Source organism: Lynx canadensis, chromosome C2 (genome assembly GCF_007474595.2).
Source record: "Lynx canadensis isolate LIC74 chromosome C2, mLynCan4.pri.v2, whole genome shotgun sequence".
Taxonomy (NCBI): Eukaryota; Metazoa; Chordata; class Mammalia; order Carnivora; family Felidae; genus Lynx; species Lynx canadensis.
The window spans coordinates 28,467,664-28,487,182 of record NC_044311.2 but is presented as its reverse complement, the minus strand read 5'-3'; the positions used below and the strand labels follow the sequence as shown (position 1 = coordinate 28,487,182).

The 19,519-nt window shown below is 36.8% G+C and overlaps 1 protein-coding gene across 1 annotated transcript in view; it reads right to left on the bottom strand.

Annotated features, from left to right (window-relative positions):
• Positions 1-19,519, bottom strand: part of DNAJC13 (DnaJ heat shock protein family (Hsp40) member C13) — a 138,227-nt gene that overhangs the window by 86,153 nt on the left and 32,555 nt on the right. Inside the window, exons 3-14 of the mRNA XM_030330402.1 lie at positions 16,874-16,949; positions 15,932-16,081; positions 15,451-15,492; positions 11,914-12,114; positions 9,430-9,636; positions 9,244-9,339; positions 8,782-8,873; positions 3,918-4,084; positions 3,734-3,813; positions 3,481-3,650; positions 2,536-2,635; positions 654-761 (exon numbers count right to left, since the gene is read on the bottom strand). Of these exons, the coding sequence (XP_030186262.1) occupies positions 654-761; positions 2,536-2,635; positions 3,481-3,650; positions 3,734-3,813; positions 3,918-4,084; positions 8,782-8,873; positions 9,244-9,339; positions 9,430-9,636; positions 11,914-12,114; positions 15,451-15,492; positions 15,932-16,081; positions 16,874-16,949 (1,489 nt within the window). The remainder of the gene's footprint in view (positions 1-653; positions 762-2,535; positions 2,636-3,480; positions 3,651-3,733; positions 3,814-3,917; positions 4,085-8,781; positions 8,874-9,243; positions 9,340-9,429; positions 9,637-11,913; positions 12,115-15,450; positions 15,493-15,931; positions 16,082-16,873; positions 16,950-19,519) is intronic.

Genomic DNA, 19,519 nt, shown 5'->3' with positions numbered 1-19,519 from the left:
ACCAAGACTCCTCAAACACGTATAATAAAGGTTAACATGTATAGAATTCATATAAAAAGTAATCTTTGACAAAATTTATAAAACTCTGAAAATTTGTTCCTTCGAAATGTTACAGACTGCCCATCTCCAAAACTGTTACCAGTGACTGAAGAGTAAGGATGTCACTAATTTTTAAGAGCAGCTTATTTCATAATGACATTATTAAAGAACAACAAAAAAACCCTGGAATATGACTGCAAAAATCTAAAGTCTTTCCAACTTACTCTTTTAGGATGAATGGATGCAGTCCTAAAACAGAGTATTTTACTATTAGTGAGTGACCAAGCTGACCAAACTGTGTATGACCAACTGACCAAAGCTGGGAGCTCCAATTAAATAAAAACTGTCCAGGTCACCTGGGTGGCTGAATCAGTTAAGCGTACGACTCGTGATTCGGCTCAGGTCATGATCTCACGGTTCATGGGTTCAAGCCCCCTGCTTGGGATCCTCTCTCTCTCTCCCTCTCTGCCACTCCCATGCATGCACTCTCTCTCCCTCTCTCTCAAAATAAAAAAAATTAAAAAAAAAACAAAAAACTGTCCAAACTGCACTTCTGGAACACCTTTCAATAAGGTATGGTATTTCTCATTAAGACAAATTTAATTACAACTTACCACATGGGAATTAAATTTCTCCAGTAAGTTTTCCAGAAACTTCTTTGAAGAGAGAAGAGAAGCTTTGTTCAGCTGTTCTTGCCTTAAGTCATAGTCATCATGCATGGGCTATTGATTAAAAACAGTGATAATTCATGAGCAACCCCATATGCCAGCATCACACGGAAGTCATTTACAGAGAGTATTCATTAAATACTAAAAAAAATTAAAAACCATAGCCTTTAAGGTTGAAGGCAGAAAGGAAACTCGTGATAAGACAAACAGGCAAAAGTGATGATTTCCCCCAGGGTCTGATGAGGCTGTGCAGATAATGAATCCGAGTATCTGTAGCGAGTACTATATAAGGCACTCTCTCAAAAGTCCAGGTCTCCTCCTTAAAGGCATATGACATCCATTTCTTCTCCCCCAATTTTATAATTTAAATTTGAAATGGTAAAACTTAGCATTTATTTACCTATATTTTTAAACAGCATTTAAAAGCAGGTACTAAAAGAGCAGCAAATACTTCTTTGTCCCTTTGACTGGTGGAATAAAGGAGAATGGAAAACGGATTCTAACATGAGGTTAGGAGTAAAGATCCAATCCTAACTTTGCTACTGACTACAGCTGACCTTAGGCAAGGTTAATTGCTGTAACTCCAAGTTTCCCTTTCCTCAGCCATCAAGTAGGATTAATGGGACTCAGCTCACAGGACTACTATGAAGCTTAAATGAGATAATTCATGTAAGATACACAGCCAAAACCTAATATGTAATGAAGGCTCAAGGTGTTTCACACTACCACAGTTTATTTTCTAGGTATCCCACTAACTCTTTTAATGGAGTTATCCGGAGTAGTAAAGATAGTAAAATTCACTTTGGAGAATAAATGTAAGACTTTATGTAAGTGATTACTTAGGTTTATTCTATACCACTGAGCTTGCCTACAGCACTTTATATGAAACATAAAAGTCCCACTGCTATATACAACATTGAAGTTAATCAGGAACTTCAAGTTACACTGAACAATTCATTGCTTCTCCTCCCAAAGAAACCGTCACCAAGTTAGACCTTTGCGCTCAGCCTTCAAATGTGCCTTCTTTAGCCCCAATCTACTCCATCTTATTTCTTACATATTTAGTCTGCCTCTAACCTTACCTCTAATACAGTCTCCACATACCATCAATCAGCTTTCAGAGGTCCAAACCTAATGTTATACTCCCTTGCTGAAAAACCTTTCAGGTTGTTCCTTACTAAAGAATATAAATCTAGCTTCTTTGATATAAAAGGCTTTTTGATAACTGTCTCTGCAATACATCTCTAACTTTAACTCCTAATTCCACACACCTCCATACATGCTTTATGACCCAGCCATTTCAATTATGTGCTTCATCCTAAACATGCCTTTGTATATGCTATCCCGTTTCTCAGGAAAGCCGCTCACAGAGGGAAAATACCTGTCTATCCTTTAAGATTGAGTTCAAGTGTAACACCTTCCAGAAAGATTGGCCTAGAATCTTTTATGTTTTCCTCACCACAAAACCAAAACTGAGTGCTGCTTTTTAGGGATCAGGTAACCTCTACTACTTTAGACTATACATACAAGCTTACCTTACTAGACTGTTAGCCATTTCAAGAAAGGAAGGAATTCTATTTCTAGTAGATAGCACAGTGCCAGTTTATAAGATATGCTAAAAAAAAAAAACAAAACAAAAAAACCACACACACACACACACACACACACACACACAACCCACACAAAAAAATCACATTTATTTGAATAAATAGAGGGCTATGAGAACAATCTAGGAAATCTAGGTTTGTGGAAATTTAAACCATCAATCAACTTAAGAAAAACCAGTAAAATGACATTAAGTAGACGGATTTTAAAAAATACTACTTACACACATGAGGGCACAGAGCATATCAACAGCTGCATGGATTACTCCATTGTTGCTCCTCTTGAGTGCTTTTACTACCTTCACTCCTAGACGTTCCCGAAACCTTGTGGAACAACAACAAAAAACTCCCAAGCATATAATAGCAATATCAGAGCATTATTTTATCATTAAAATGTGACATAATAAGTCTTTGTAAGTTTCTATTGCATTCAGCAAGTACATATTTTGAGAGAGAAAGAGACAGAGTGGGGAAGGGGCAGGGAGAGTATCCCATGCAGGCTCCGTGATGTTAGCACAGAGCCTGATGCAGGGATTGATCCCACTAACCATGAAATCATGACCTGAGCCAAGCTCAAGAGTCAGATGCTCAACCAACTGAGCCACCCAGGCACCCCAGCAAGTATATATTTATTTCTTTAAGTTTATTTATTTATTTTGAGAGAGAGTGTGAGCGGGGGAGGGGCAGAGAGAGAGGGAGAGAGAGAATCTCAAGTAGGCTCTGCACTGTCAGCACATAGTCCAATGCAGGGCTTAAACTTACAAACCACCAGATCAAGGCCTGAGCCTAAATCAAGAGTTGGATGCTTAACCAGCTAAACCACCCAGGTGCCCTAAGTACTTATTTTAAATTCCACTTCCAGAACACATCCACTCCCGTAAGTTTTGTTCTTTGCGGGGGGAAGATTTTTTAACTAATTAAAACTAAAATGGATTTCACTTCCTGTTCAAATTCACTAAAATAAGAGTCAGTAATATTACAGGTATGTATGAGGACAATATCCACCCCCTTTAGTACCACTCCCCTTTCCTTTTTAATTTCTCATGATTAAAAACTCCCATATCATCATATGAAAAAGTTTCAGGTTTAGACAGATATAAAGACACAAACTTGATCATTTGCTATTTTGACTTGTCCGTATACTCTATAAGAAGTTCAAAGCAACTTACTTTGGAAGCTGAGTGAAGGCCAGAAAACCAGCTTTGGAAGCTACAAGCCTCCTCACAGCCTGGAACTGACTCTCAAGTTCTGCATTTGAAGCAACAACATCTCCCTCTTGAGACAATAATGCTGTTATGGCATTATTGATCAGTTTTTCTTTGTTTTCTGAGAAGAGACCCTAGGTAAAGGAAGAATGTTTCAAAAAAGTTTCCATACCAAAAGTTAGTGACTATGAACAAATTAAAATACAATTCATCTTACATCCTGTGTTACTGCATGCAGAACTCCACTATATGAAATATTAGCGTTGAACCTGAATACAGCATCTGCAAAGTTGCCATCTGTAAGATGAAAAGGTTCAAAAAGATTTAGAGGTTTGCATTCTTAACTTTTAAATTATTAAGCAGATGGATGGAAATGCAATTACACTTAAATCAATACTTACTCGGAGGTGTGGCCAAAAATCTGAGATGAAGGCTCTCTACTTCCTCATCGACAGGCATGCTGAGTAACCCCCATCGCTGACCTTTATGAGTTGGTGTCATTTTTACACAAACATCTCTGTTACCAGAGGCTCTTACTCCATCCAACAAACTTGCTAATAAGGAATCTCTAAGCAAGGTAAAAAATAAAAAGATGTTAGGACTGATAATTAAGGGGAATTTTGACTCAGAACACAGCATAGGCCCTTCAGCAGGTAACCTGTTCAGGGAGGGCACTCAAGTAGAAGAAGAAGCACGAAAGAAATGGGGCTTTACGAAAGAGCCTAGAGTGCCAGTGCTAGCTCTGCACTTTGCGGTCACATACCTTGTACAAGTTACTAAAGCGCTGTAAATGTAACATTTTTGTTCTGTTTTAAGATTTTTAAAAACAGTTTCACTGAGATACAACTTACAAATCAAAAATTCACCCAATTACAATGTACAGTTTAAGAATTCTCAGTAAAGGGCACCTGGGTGGCTCAGTCGTTAAGCACCTGACTTTGGCTCAGGTCATGATCTCACAGTTCATGAGTTCAAGACCAGCATCAGGTGAGCTCAAGCCCATTCTAAGTGAGTAAAGCCCCACTTTGGGTAAAACAGGAGTCCTGCTTTGAGTAAAACACAAGCCCCACTTCTCTCTCTCTCTGTCCCTTGTGGGATTCTCTTTCTCTGCCCCTTGCTCACTTGTGCCCTTTCTCTCAAAATAAATAAATAAATATGGGGCGCCTGGGTGGCGCAGTCGGTTAAGCGTCCGACTTCAGCCAGGTCACGATCTCGCGGTCCGTGAGTTCGAGCCCCGCGTCAGGCTCTGGGCTGATAGCTCGGAGCCTGGAGCCTGTTTCCGATTCTGTGTCTCCCTCTCTCTGCCCCTCCCCCGTTCATGCTCTGTCTCTCTCTGTCCCAAAAATAAATAAACGTTGAAAAAAAAAAAAAATTAAAAAAAATAAAAAAATAAATAAATAAATAAATAAATAAATAAAATCTTAGCAAGTTTTTTCAATTGTGCAACTATCCATCTGTGGCATACTTCCATCACCCCAAAAAGTTTTCATGTACCCATCTGCAAAAGACTCCTCAGCATCAGGCAACTCCTTATTTTCTATCTCTGTAGTTTTGACTTTTCAAATAACTTCATCAAGAGAATGAAAAGGAAAGCCACAGGCTGGGAAAAAATATTTATAAAAGCCCTATCTGATAAAGGTCCATTATCCAAAATATACAAAGACCTCTTAAAAGTCAACAATAAGACCAAGAACTCAATTAAAAAATGATCCAAAGTCCTTAACAGACACGTACCCCACCAAAAACAATACACAGATGGCAAATAAATATATGAAAAGATACTCAACACATATGTCATCAGGGAAATGCAAACTCAAACAGCGAGATACCACCAGGCACTTACTAGAATGGCCAAAACTGAACACTGACAATACCAAATGCTGGTGAGGATATGGAGCAACAGGAACTCTCATTCACTGCTGATTGGAATATAAAATTCACAGCCACTTTTGAAAGACAGTTTGGCAGTTTCTTACAAAACTCAACATCTTCTTATCCTATGACGCAGTGATCATACTCCTTAGTATTTACACAAAGGATGAAAACTTACGTTCACACAAAACCAGCACTCGGATTTTTACAACAGCTTTAATGGAAGCAACAAGAGGTCCTTCAGTAAGCAAATGGATAAATAAACCATGGTATGTCCAGACAATGGATTATTAAGTGTTAAAAAGAAATGAGCTATCCAGGAATGAAAAGACATGGAGAAAATGAAAGAAGCCAATCTGAAAAGACTACATACTGCACAATTCCAACTATGACACTATGGAAAAAGCAAAACTTTGGACACAGTAAAACGATGAGTGGCTGTCAAGATTTAGAAGGGAGGGAGAGATGAAATTAGTGGAGCATTAGGATTAGAATTTCCTCATCCAAAGTATTTTTACTGCTAGAGAGGATCTGTGGACATTTTTAGGGTGGTGAAAAGTCTGTATGATACTATAACAGTAGATAAATGTCATTATACATTTGTTCCAATTATACAATTGTAGGTTAGTCAATTTTAACGTATGTATCTTTCTGGTAGGGGATGCTGGTAATGGGGGAGGCTCTGCCAGGAAGTATATGAGAAATCTCTGTACCTTCTGCTCAATTTTGCTATAAACCTCAAAGTGCTCTAAAAAATAGTCTCTTAAAAATGCAAATAAACAGAATATGTAGTCTTATGTGTCTTGCTTATTTTACATAAATTTTTAAGGTTCAGTCCTTTCTATTGATGAATAGTTTTTCACCATGTGGATACTCAACATGTTTGCCTATTCATTCACCAGGTAATATATATATCAATTGTTTCTAGTCTTAGCTGTTAGGAGTAATGTTATTGTAAACATTCACATACAAGTTTTTATGCAGGCATATGTTTTCATTTCTCTTGAGGTAGACACCTAAGAATAGAATCATTGGGTCATATGATAACTTTATGTTTAAGAAACTGCCAAACTATTTTTCAAAAGTTTATGACTTTATGTTCTCCCACCAGCAATGTAGGAGAATCCACATGCTTGCCAACAATCGGCATTGCCAGTTTTTTCGATATTACCCATTTTACTGTATATGTAGTGGTTTTACTTTTCCTTAATGAATCACGGTCTTTTTATGTGTTTATTTACCATTCACATATTTTCCCTGGTGAGATGTCTATCTGGATATTTTGCCTACTTATTTTTTGGGTTTTTAATTTTTTTACTATTGAGTTAAAAGAGTTCTTTATATATTCTAAAAGCAAGTCTTTTACTACCTATATGTGTTTTCCAAATATATTCTTGCTGTCTGTGGCTTGTCTTGTCCTTTTCTTAATGGGGTCAAAGTTTTAAATTTTAACAAAGTCTAATTAATCAGACTTTCATGAATTATGTATTTGGAACTATATCTAAAAACCTTTTCCTAGAGCACCTGGATGGTTCAGTTGGTTAAGCATCAGACTCTTGGTTTCAGCTCAGGTCATGATCTCATGATTCATAAGACTGAGACCTGTATTGGGCTCTGTGCTGACAGCATGGAGCCTGGTTGGGATTTTCTCTCTCATCTCTCTGTGCCCCTCCCCCATTTGCATGCACTTGCACTTACGCCCTCTCACTCTCAAAATAAACATTTAGAAATAACAGAAAGAAAGAAACCTTGTCCTAATCCAAAGTCACAAAGAAACTGTTTTACTTTTTGCATATAAACTTGATTGGGAATAATGGCATCTTCTTCCTAGGGATCAAGATCAAACAATGTATGTACATAAAGCACATGACAAACTGTAACTGTTGAGATCCCTCCCCTGATTAGAACATGTGCAGTTTTTTTCCCCCCCAGAAGTTCTCTTCCTTGAATTCAGGACAGGAAAAAATACCACCTTTTTGCTTAAAATGTCATTTTTGTTGAACTTAGATCAAAAGCTTTCCAAGGTAAGAAAGAGTTACTGGTCATACTACAGGAAGTGACAGGACTTCAATAAGGCTGCATTCTGAACAGTGGCAAAATGTGCCAGAACCATTTCAACTATGCTTTAAAAACAGATTCAGTCTCAATCTTTTTAAACAGCACAGAAGAACTGCCTGGAATGTAAAAGCTGCCAATACCATGACAATGGCTTAGTATATGAAGAGAGTTCTAGTCATTCACAGGATAGCATTCAAGTTCTTTACCTCACAGGAGTTGATGAGCTATAGCATCTCACAGCTTTTCACATCAACAGTCAAGTCACAGTGATATAAAAATAATCAGGCTCATTCCACTGGAAAATTAGTAACTAGACTAATGAAACTAACTTATAAAAACCTAACTTAAAAGTATATCTAAAGTAACTTGCTGCTGTTATTCAAACAAGTTAACAATGAAAAGTGAAAGGTGCTATTTTAAAATGCTTTATTTAAAAGCATAAGTTACAGAAACACACCTTATTTTCATCATTTCATTTAAAATCAAATCACCATTTTTATTTTTTAGAAATCTGAAAACGGGATCTTTATTTTTTTAACATTTATTCATTTTTGAGAGATGAAGAGAGACAGAGAATGAGTGGGGGAGGGGCAGAGAGAGGGGGAGACAGAGAATCTGAAACAGGCTCCAGGCTCTGAGCTGTCAGCACAGAGCCCGACATGGGGCTTGAACTCACGAACCATGAGATCATGACCTGAGCCAAAGTCGGACACTTAACCGACTGAGCCACCCAGGCACCCCAGTGAATGGTCATTTTATTTTATTTTTTATTTTTATTATTTTTTTTCAATATATGAAATTGTCAAATTGGTTTCCATACAACACCCAGTGCTCATCCCAAAAGGTGCCCTCCTCCATACCCATCACCCACCCTCCCCTCCCTCCCACCCCCCATCAACCCTCAGTTTGTTCTCAGTTTTTAACAGTCTCTTATGCTTTGGCTTTCTCCCACTCTAACCTTTTTTTTTTTTTTCCTTCTCCTCCCCCATGGGTTTCTGTTAAGTTTCTCAGGCTCCACATAAGAGTGAAAACATATGGTATCCGTCTTTCTCTGTATGGCTTATTTCACTTAGCATCACACTCTCCAGTTCCATCCACGTTGCTACAAAGGGCCATATTTCATTCTTTCTCATTGCCACGTAGTACTCCATTGTGTATATAAACCACAATTTCTTTATCGTGAATGGTCATTTTAAATCTGCACCAAAATAATGCTGCCTTTCCTAAGTTATAGGATTTTAAAGATCTAGATCATAACTTTGTTTTTCCTTTGATGGAACATTTTGCCTTGCACATACTAGGATATTAAAAGCTGGATGAATTAAAAAAAAATACCTCTCTGTTGAAGAATATTTCCGTATTTGCCCTTTTATAAATTCAATGGTAAAAAGTTGTGGATTTTCTGAATCACAAACCAATGCAAATACCTAGTGAAAACAAAAAACAAGTTCAACAAATGATATTTAGTTTTATGACATTTCCTTAGAACTATAGACTACCCTTTTAGCTTACAAAAGTCAGTATTTAAAAATTGTTTACAGGATCAGAATTTAAGAGCTGCTTTAAAGTCTCAAATTGTCATACCATTACTGAATAAAAAGTTTCACTCGTTGTATACTTGGAAAACAAATTTTGTAACAGTCACTGTTCTAAGTACAATAAATATAATAATGTGAAGAATTAAATAGATTCTCCTTATTTTCCATTTGTTGGGACATGAAAAATTACTAAAATAGAATATTATCCTATATTATCAACAGGAATAAACCTCATTAAAGCTAATAATGTCAAACTTACTTCTCCTAAAGGCTTCAAAGTTGCAATATTGTATGTCGCTGGATCACGTTCTACTAAACATGTTTCTGTAAGCGCTAGAACTCGTTTTACAGGCTCCTTCAAACAAAATTTAAACATATTAAAAAGTTATTAAAAAATACGTCAAAATCAGATGAACAAATTATCATTTTTAATATAGAGTCTTACCGAATGTCTAGGTGATATTTTTTGGACTATAAACTCTGCTAACGATGTGATGGATTCATCAGTGCTGTATTTTCCAAAGCGAAGATTCAAATACTGCTCAAATTCTAAAGGTTCTTTTCTGATGCGCAATGAAATACCTATGTAGTTGCCAGCATGATCTATTGCACTTTTGATAATTTCTTCTCTTTGCTCTGAAGCAAATAAATGCTGCACAGATTTTAAAATTTGAAAAATCAGGATTGAAACAACTAAAATGTGACCATTTTAAATCAATTCACAAGAAAGAGACTGAAGTAGCAATTCTAAAGAAAAAAAAAGATAGTGGATCTTATCAAAGGTAAATAAGCAGTGTGTTATATTTGAACCACTAAATTAAAATCCCAAAGTCTGGGATATAGAACCTTGCAAATAACTAACTGAATGGAAATTATTTCATAACTTCTCAGGGTCTGGTTCCCATCATCATGTGGAAAACAGAATGCTGGGGCTTCCCAAAATGGTCCCCGGGACCCCAGCCAAGTCCAGTAGGGGTAGTGGGTACTACGTGGGTAGGATTCCCAGTTTCAACGAAAGTAGCTCTGATTTAATGTTTTTATATAGTGGGCTTTCTTGCAAGATCACCTTGAGGAATGTTTATGTTTACAAGTCATTGGCTGATGGATATTACAAATCAACCTCCAAGAGTGTACTTTACAAAGGTAAGGATAAGGTACTGCTATCTGCATTTGAGTCCTGGAAGCCAAAAATGCTAAACGGGCTGCAAAGGACAGGGCAGGAGAGTGCCATGCAATAATAAGAACTGTCCTGTCCATATGCCAATACCTCCCCTGCTGGCTGAGTAACACTGATTGAGATCACGTTTTAAAACCTGATTTTAGGGGCACCTGGTTGGCTCAGTCGGTTGAGTGGGCAACTCTTGATCTCGGGGTTGTGAGTTCAAGTCCCACACTGGGTGCAGAGATTACTTAAAATAAACAAACAAATAAAATCTTAAAACCTGATTTTATTCCCAGCTGCTTATAACAGTTGCTGTATATGCAGAAGGTACCAGATAAAGGTTTGCTAAATGAATCTGTCATGGTATCATATTTGCAGTGAATTGACTCATTTTAGCTAGCATCTTTTAAAAGGCACAGTATGCTTAGAAAATGGATGATTAAAATTATAACTACTTGATGCCATGAAAGCAATAAAAACTGTTGGTAACTGAGGAGTATCAGATAATTCTCATCCTTAACGTTTACCTCAGGCACTGTAAGGCTTAGTTGAATTACTGTGATATAGTTGTCCCGTTAAGGTCTGCAAGGCTGCACTCCTGTAATTAGGTATGGTTTCCACCAAGGGGTTAATCATTACAAATTTCCACTGTCCATGGAAGAGATAAGATAAGCCTTTGGATGGCACTTCAACAACAGGCTTTAGGCTGCTCTAGGGTGGGGAAGGAACCTAATTTTCTCTTTGGGCCTAGATCTTTTGGGTCTAGACTCAAAGGTAACAAAATGTCTAGATATGTGTTCCTAGAGGAGGGACACCAGAATTGTACCCATCACCAAGGCAAAGGTGAAATCCAAGACGGAAAAAGGCCTCTAACTCCATATTTTGTAAATCAAATAGTTCAGCACCCCTCCCCCATCATCATTCCCTTCTGCTACCCTATCCTCTTGTGTTATCGAAAAGTTCCAGGCTTGCCCTGGCTCTACTACCAAGAGAAGGATAATTTATCCATAGAACACTAAATCATAAAGTAGCAGTTCCCAGGCCACTAAGATATCTACAGAAATTAAAATTCTCAAGAGAAAGGAAACTTGAGAGTAAGCTCAACTGAGCCTTTCCTTGTGGAAACTCTCCAGTGCTCATCTTGAAGAGGTGAGATTTCATTAAGGAAGGCAAAATGTTTCTTATAAAAAAAGATGGTCATTATTTAGAGTTCAGCTTCTATTACCAATTAACAAATGGTCTGAGCATCTTAAGTGGCTTTTGCTATACCTCACAATTCACATATAATTCAGAATTTCAAGATAAAAACATGCAATGAACTCCAAATTTGAAGTTTCAATGAATACTCAGACTTCAGATTACAAACAGCTGGGGAAAGGAGGAAAGACTATAAAAATAAAAGATCTTAAATTACTTTTTCAAAGAAAGCTTAGAATCTTTCAGTTAAGACACTGATATAATGAAAATAACAACTGTAACCCCCATTTACTGAATACTAAGACACATATTATGCTAAGCATTTCACATAAATTATCTCATAGAACCCTAAAACAAAAACCTATGACATACATATTACTCTTGTCACTTTAGAGAGCTCCACGTTGAGATTCAAGCTCAGGTCTCTTTGATAACAAAGCACGTACTCTTTAATACCATACTTCCTTCCACAAGACAAATGTGAAATGTGAAATAGAAGTGTAAAAAAACCCCGCTTTCCTTCAAATGGTTATGTCTCTTTTTAAATGACTTTTTAAAAATACTACTTACCAATCTACTAAATCCTCCATAAAGTATACAAAATCCCCCTTGATAATCGGAGAGATCTACAAAGCCTTCAATATTTCTATAGTCATAGGAACAGAGGACTTTGTTGGTTGCAGGATTAATTTGGTCAAAGCCTCCAGGAGTGACTTCTAAAACAACAGGTTTTCTTGTATCACTCCAGTGGTGCTTATAGCAGTTATACCTCTATAGAGAGACAAACAGTATTACTTTTAGGTTCATATTTAAGCTTACCATAAAATAAAATCACATTTAATCTATCAGTCACTGCTAAAACAACCAGAAATCCAAATATTATAATTATTTACAGCTACTATCCAATCGGTTTTGTTTACTGAGAGTGAGAGCCAGTGTGTGAGCAGGAGTGGGGGAGGGGGCGTCAGAGAGGGAGGGGGAGAGAAAGAGGGAGAGGGGGAGAGAGAGGGGGAGGGAGAGGGAGAGAATGAATGAATATATCTTAAGTAGGCTCCACACTCAGCTCAGAGCCCTACTTGGGGCTTGATCCATGAACTGTTAGATCATGACCTGAGGTGAAAAGAAGAGTCGGACACTTAACCGACTCAGACACCCAGGAACCCCTACTAGTCAAATTGTTAAACATATTAATTTTAACTATTTGGAGATTTGTATTTAAGTAAGAATGTTCACTCAAACTGAAGAAACGATGTCCTTTTTTTAAATTAACAAAAGTTCGGGTTACAATATTTTGTGAAACAATTTTAAGTCAGTCTTATGCAAATCTATTTTTTAAAAAAAGGAAATCCTAAAAGAATACTCTGAAATTTTTGCCGGGGAAAAAAAGATTTCAACTTTTGTTGATGGATTCTTTTAATCCAACTTACATATGGAAAAAAGCTAAGTCACATTTTGGGGAAGTTACAGTATTCAATGTAAACAACCTGAGCTGGTTCAGTACACTAATACAGATTTTCTTCCTATACACACAAAAAATGCTGAAGCCTCAGTCTGACCTTACAGTTTTCTAATCACACCAAAGGTATAAATCTGATCACATTAGTAAGTAAAATTCCATTTAGATAATGACATTCCTTTATAAAGTACCTACTATCACAATGATTAGAGGGGTGCCTGGATGGGTCCAGAAGTTAAGTGTTCGACTCCTGATTTCAGCTCAAGCCATCTCAAGGTTTGAGAGATCAAGCCCTGAATTCCACTCTGCACTGACAGCAGGGATCCTGCTTAGGATTCTCTCCAACCCCCTCTCTCTCTCTGCCCCTCCCCCACTAGCATGTGCATGTACTCTCTCTCTAAATAAACATTTTTCAAAAAAATTTAAAAAGTGATTAGAATGGTTAACATCCATTTACTACCCAGTTTTATTCTTAAAAAGAAAAAGGGCTTCAGTGAGGCTGCTAACCAAAATGATATAAGAGAAAATAATTCAAAATAAAGACAAAATGAGGCAAGAGAAAATAAAAATAATCAAGTGTCAGATGTGAAATGAATCTCCCCTCACCCACCCACTTCTCTACCCGACAATATAAAGAGGAACACACAGTCAGTTACATGACTCTGAAGGTAAAAGTAAATTGGATGCTCAAGAATACAACTATTTCTCGGGTGCCTGGGTGGCTTAGTCAGCTAAGCATCTGACTTCGGCTCAGGTCACGGTCTCTCAGATCATGAGTTCGAGCCCCGTGTCAGGCTCTGTGCTGACAGCTCGGAGCCTGGAACCTGCTTCAGATTCTGTCTCCCTACCTGCCCCTCCCCCACTCACACTCTGTCTCTCTCTCAAAAATAAATAAACATTAAAAAAAATTTAAAAAGAAAACAGTACAACTATTTCTAATACTGAAATGAGAGAAATTCTCTTGTAGGTGTTTAGAAAAGCGAGAAGGGCATTAATAAACACCTCTACAACACCCCAAACACTGAACCTAGCAATGAGCCTCAGTTTGGCTCAGGATCATATGACATCAAGTCCCCTTAGCACTACTACTGATCGATGACATAATGCACATTATATAGTTCCATAAAAGGAATTCTGCAGAACAAAGGGCCTGCATTAACCCAAGAATATGCTTAGAACCTTGACTCTGAACTAAAGGATGGAGCAGTGCCACTCCTCTCCAGAAGGGAAGCCACGAAAATGGTGGTGCTTTTCCAAACTATACTTGTTCATGTGCCCCAACCCACTCTGCAGGACAGTCTCTATTCCTCCCAGGTGATAATCAATGGCCATAATGAGATGTGCTGATGGAAACACATCATTATCCCTCAGGATTGCAGAGGCTGAGAGAGACTCAGAGACCTAATTTAGGTATATCTCAATTGAAGAGGCCTGAGTGTCAAATTCAATTTATGCAAGAGTGTTCAGCAGCAGAGAATCTGGGGGAGGAGAAGGTACCATTTATTCCTGATATAAAATTAAGTGGACTGTCTTTAGAGACACTGTTTCTACCTCAAAGTTCTGAAACATACTAAGTTGCTGAAGTTAACTGATATAAAGGGAAACTTATAAACAAAATCTAAAGTATGCTTTTGGAAGCAGTTTTCCAAACAGATGAGGAATATGGAAAACTCAACTGCCAACATGAAAGAAATTGTAATTTATAGAAATGTGACTGTGGCTCATGAGGAACAAGAAACAAGCAGCTTGCCAACAGCCATTAATCTATTTTAAATGGCTCCTGAGCAGTCACTTGCTTGACTTGAGATCAGTGAAGCTTCTGGGAGGCTAAAACTAGCAGAACATCCACAGAAAGAATGAGGGCTTAAAAGGCAGGGAGACGGTGCTGCCAGCTTCTCAGAATTCAATTCCTGCCTTTTACCAGAAGAGCCAGAGTTCTGAACAGTGCTATCAGTTTAGGCATCATTCTGCCCCCTTGCCCGTTATAAATCCAATACCTTCTCATGGAAAGAAATTCAGTATTTCAAGGGAGTGAAAAAAAAGCACGGACTCCCATTTTCCCCCCTCAGAAGTCTCCAATTTAGTTTAAACGCTGTTGTAACATGATTACAGAATGCGTGAGAAAGTTAGGAAGATTCTAATAAGCAACCATGACTTCCCCAAAGCTGTCAGTGCACCATGCAAAGCCTAACTAGCAGCCAGATCCAGTGCAGGCACATATAATAAGACAGTTCTGATATACCCCAAACTTCTTAAAACCTTAATGCTTCTGAAATAGAAAAATCCTACACAAAACAACTGCTGCAGGTTCCAACAGGTATCATCCACAGTGTTGCTTACGATTGCTGTTTAGAATACTGAATAAAAAGTACCTGAGTGGTAACAGCATTGTTTTTATTGCTCCATAGTTCTGCCTGAAGACTTTTTTCCCTGTCATAAGCATTAAGTCATAAATCTAATTCCTCATATCTGAGTTTCCTGGTAAACTACATTCATCCATCACATAGTGCCAGACAACATTTAATGATGATTCCTTTTTTCCCTTCAGCTTTGCCACAAAAGGAACACACAGACCACAGAAGCATTTCTATATAATAATGGGCAACATTAGAACAAATAAAAATAGATATTAATAAATGCTAAATACTTGCCCTTCCTGTGATTTTTCCTTCTGAAAAATCAGTTCTAAATCTCTGAAAGAGAAAACATAATCACAACTTATGACAACAGACTAGTAAGGAAGATTTGCAGTTCAGTTCCTTCTATCCAAAACATGTAAAACCCCAACTTGATAACCTTGATATTAAAAAAATGTTACTGAAGATATAGTTTAAGGCTGTTCAATACAAAATGTGAGGAACTTCACTGAAAAACAAGATAGATGAAACACACGACTGCTTTGCTCTATATATGTGCTTAAAAAGACTAAACACTATCAAACATATCTGGATTTTCCAGACTTTCCATTAGAGAAAATGAGAGTTTCACAGAATCAAGTTAACAGTCAATAAGAAAAAACACTGTGGTCACAGAGACTCAAAACATTAATATCTGTACTGTAACGTAACTGTTTAATTTAAAAAAAAAAAAAAAGAGGAGAAATTTAGCTTATTAACACGGAACTGTTCTTACCAATGCTTCTGTAAGAAGTTCTGTTCTGTGCTCTGTAGAAAATTTTAAAGTTTCTGACTTCTTTCCACTGCCTTTACGAAATGTGAGATTGAATTCTGTTCCTTGTCCTTTCCCAACGGGACTGATGCTGCAAATGTCTCCATAAGGCCACTAACAAAAAGAAATTCTCTCAAATGATGCTATAATATGGTGAAATACAATATTGTTTTTCCTGCTTTAATTTCACAATAACCAATTAAATTACAAAATAACACAGAGGTCTAGAAGGTGTCACACCTTATAGTAATTCTGTAACACAAATTCTTTTTAAGGTTTTCGGTTATCAGGGACAACAATTAAAAAATCCCATCTGTGTTTCAACTTTAATGATTACTGAACATTAATCCAAAGCAATTAAAATACATACAAGTGAAAAGAAGTGAGGAATAAAATTTTATGATTACCTGCAGATCTGCTAAAACAACAAAAAGGAATCTGTAAAACATGTCTAATTAAGAATTAAAAATAAACTAGATTATAAATATTTTTACTTATCCATATTCAAGCTAGTCTTGCCTTTATAAACAGTAATCCTACTTCCATGACAAGTATTTTCCATTTACTGCACTGCAACTTCTGTATACCTTTATTACAATATTAATACCGCCTTTAGAACTATAATGAACGTACCAATTTCACATAAAAGAGATGGCAATCAAAAGTAACATATCAAAAAGTTATACTCCTTAGAGCCTAGAAATAAACACAATCTTCACCACCCGCTTTTATTTATTTATTTTTGGTACTGAGTACCAAGCATTATATAAGCATATCAATCTCCTTCAAAGTTGACATTTCTAACCTAAAGTACAGATTTCAAGAAAGGGAAATCATGGGTCATATCCTGGCTTTTAAAATTCAAATGGAGTTCAAAACATGCCTAACAGCTTCTAACATGATTACCTGATTTGTTACTTCTAAGGTATTGGGATTATATGTAGTAATCGCATGGGTTCCAACTGAAAAGACACGCTTATACCTACAAAGAAAGACAAGTACTTAAATTTAGTCTTAAATAAAAGAAACATTTTATAATAAAATATGATACTAACACAAAAAGAATATTTCAATAAACATAAAAATTTAACAATTAATACTAACTAAATAGAGCTTAGTTTTATATTCCCACATTTTTTGATGTTCTAAAGTGTTATCGGGGAGGGTGGGTGCCGTCTGGATACTGTTCACAGGCTCTGCTTTGCTCTCCATGCATAAGTCCATAGACAGACATGAATGGGTAACAACTGAAAAGGGTACTGGGACAGTGGAATCAACAATTTTGTATGGGAAACTTAGGGAGATGTTTACTGTAGTCTGTCTGAAGCTGGGACAAAACTAAACAAGCAAGATGAAATGTGCGAAAGCTGCTAGAGCTCTATTCTCCTCTACCAGGAGAAATAACTGAAATTAATGAACTCTTGAAGAAAATCCAGAACTTGAACAAATTTTATCAAGAAGATGGTTAGCTGGTCAAGATAACTCAGTAATCCTCAGAACTGGATGAATTAATGAGTGAAGAAGCATATGAGAAAAACATAAAATCTACTCAGGACTGAAAATGGAACTCCTAAATAACCTAGTATAAAACAAAATGACCAAAAAAAGAAAGTATTATTGGTATTAAAACCCACCGACCAGGGTACCTGGGTGACTCAGTCACTAGAGTGAATTTGGCTCAGGTCATGATCTCACAGTTTGTGAGTTCGAGCCACATATGGGGGCTCTGTGCTGACAGCTCAGAGACTGAAGCCTGCTTCAGATTCTGTGTCTCCCTCTCTCTCTGCCCCTCCCCTGTTTGCACTTCATCTCTCTCTCTCAAAAATAAAGATTAAAAAAAAAAAAACCCACCTACGACTCAGTTTACGTGAACCAGGGAGATCCTTAAGTAGAGAAATATGACCTATGCAAGCAAGCTTGTGTTGACTTACTATACATGAAGTTTAAAAGATACCACCCGAGGATACCAAGATTCTAAATGGGAAATTTTATTAAACAACAACAACACTGCACACTACTAATTCTTTCAAAATACCCTTTCAACAAAACCATGACGCAAAGGAAGGAAAAGCTATGGCCTGTAACTGATCAGTCACAACAATATTCTGGAATCTTAATAATTTCTATTTAAGCAACTACCTATTATAGTTAAGTGTTGCAACTCTATAGAAGTAGGAAGCTTATACACAGACAAGCCCCCAAGTTTCACTTCCCACTTTACTTCCTTCACTTAAAGTACCATATCTAAGGAAAAAAATCACTTGGATATCAATAATCCTTTAGGATAGAGAGGAATTCATAATGATAAAGAACCTGAATAGAAAAACTTACTCAAAAATAAAGAATTAGTTCTTTAAAAATAAAATAAATACAGGGGCGCCTGGGTGGCTCAGTCGGTTAGACGTCCAACTTAAGCTCAGGTCATTATCTCATCGTTTGTGGGTTCAAGCCCCACGTCAGGCTCTGTGCTGACAATTCAGAGCCTGGAGCCTGCTTCAGATTCTGTGTCTCCCTCCCTCTCTGCCCTCCCCCGCTTGCACTCTGTCTCCAAAAATAAAAATGTTAAAAATAAAATACATAAAACATTAGCTAGTCTAAAAAAACAAAATTAAGAATGTAAGAATTCATAATCATACAGAAGACATAAAGATGTGTGTAACTCTATGCAGATAACTTTGAAAATTATGAATAAACCAACCCCTATATAGAAGAGTTTAAGATAGCTGTAAACAATTACAACCTACAAAATAACCATGGCTCCAACAAGGAGGTGAATGCTTTAAAGGAACAGATAAATACCATGCTTCTTAAACTGTTCCAGGAAACAGACTAAGGACAGTTTCTAAATTCTTTTAGGGATACTAAAATCTGGTAAGACAACACACACATTAAAAAAAAAAAAAGATACACCAATCTATTTTTAAAATAAATATTAACAATAGGGGTGCCTGGGTAGCTCAGTTGGTTGAAGCACTCGACTTCGGCTTAGGTCATGATTGATCTCACAGGTTGTGAGTGCAAGCCTCTCGCATCCGGCTCTCTGCTGTCAGCATAGAGCCTGCTTCAGATCCTCTGTCTCCCTCTCTCTCTGCCCCTCCCCAGCTCATGCGCATGATCTCAAAAATAAACATTAAAAAAATAAACAAGTATTAGAAAGAAGAATCAAGTAACATATTAAAATAGCAGTATACTATGACCAAAGAAGGTTCATGTTAGGAAAACAGATTTCAATGTAAGAAAAATCTATTAATATGATCGGTCATATTTTATCTATTAGTATTTTAGTTAAGAGATTTTTAAATTACTAAAAATGGATGTTAAATACAATCAAATGCTTTTTTGATATTTATGGAGATCACAGTTTTCTGCTTTAAGCTACTAATACAGTAAAAAGACATACATACCTTAAACAGCAGCCATTATCAGACTGGACAGTAAAACACTAGAAGGATTTCCATTGAGATAGAGAGGGCTTTCACAATTTTTCTATTGCCTGTTTTTTTTTTTCTAATTAGTATATTATATAATAAAAATGATAGTTATTTCCATTTG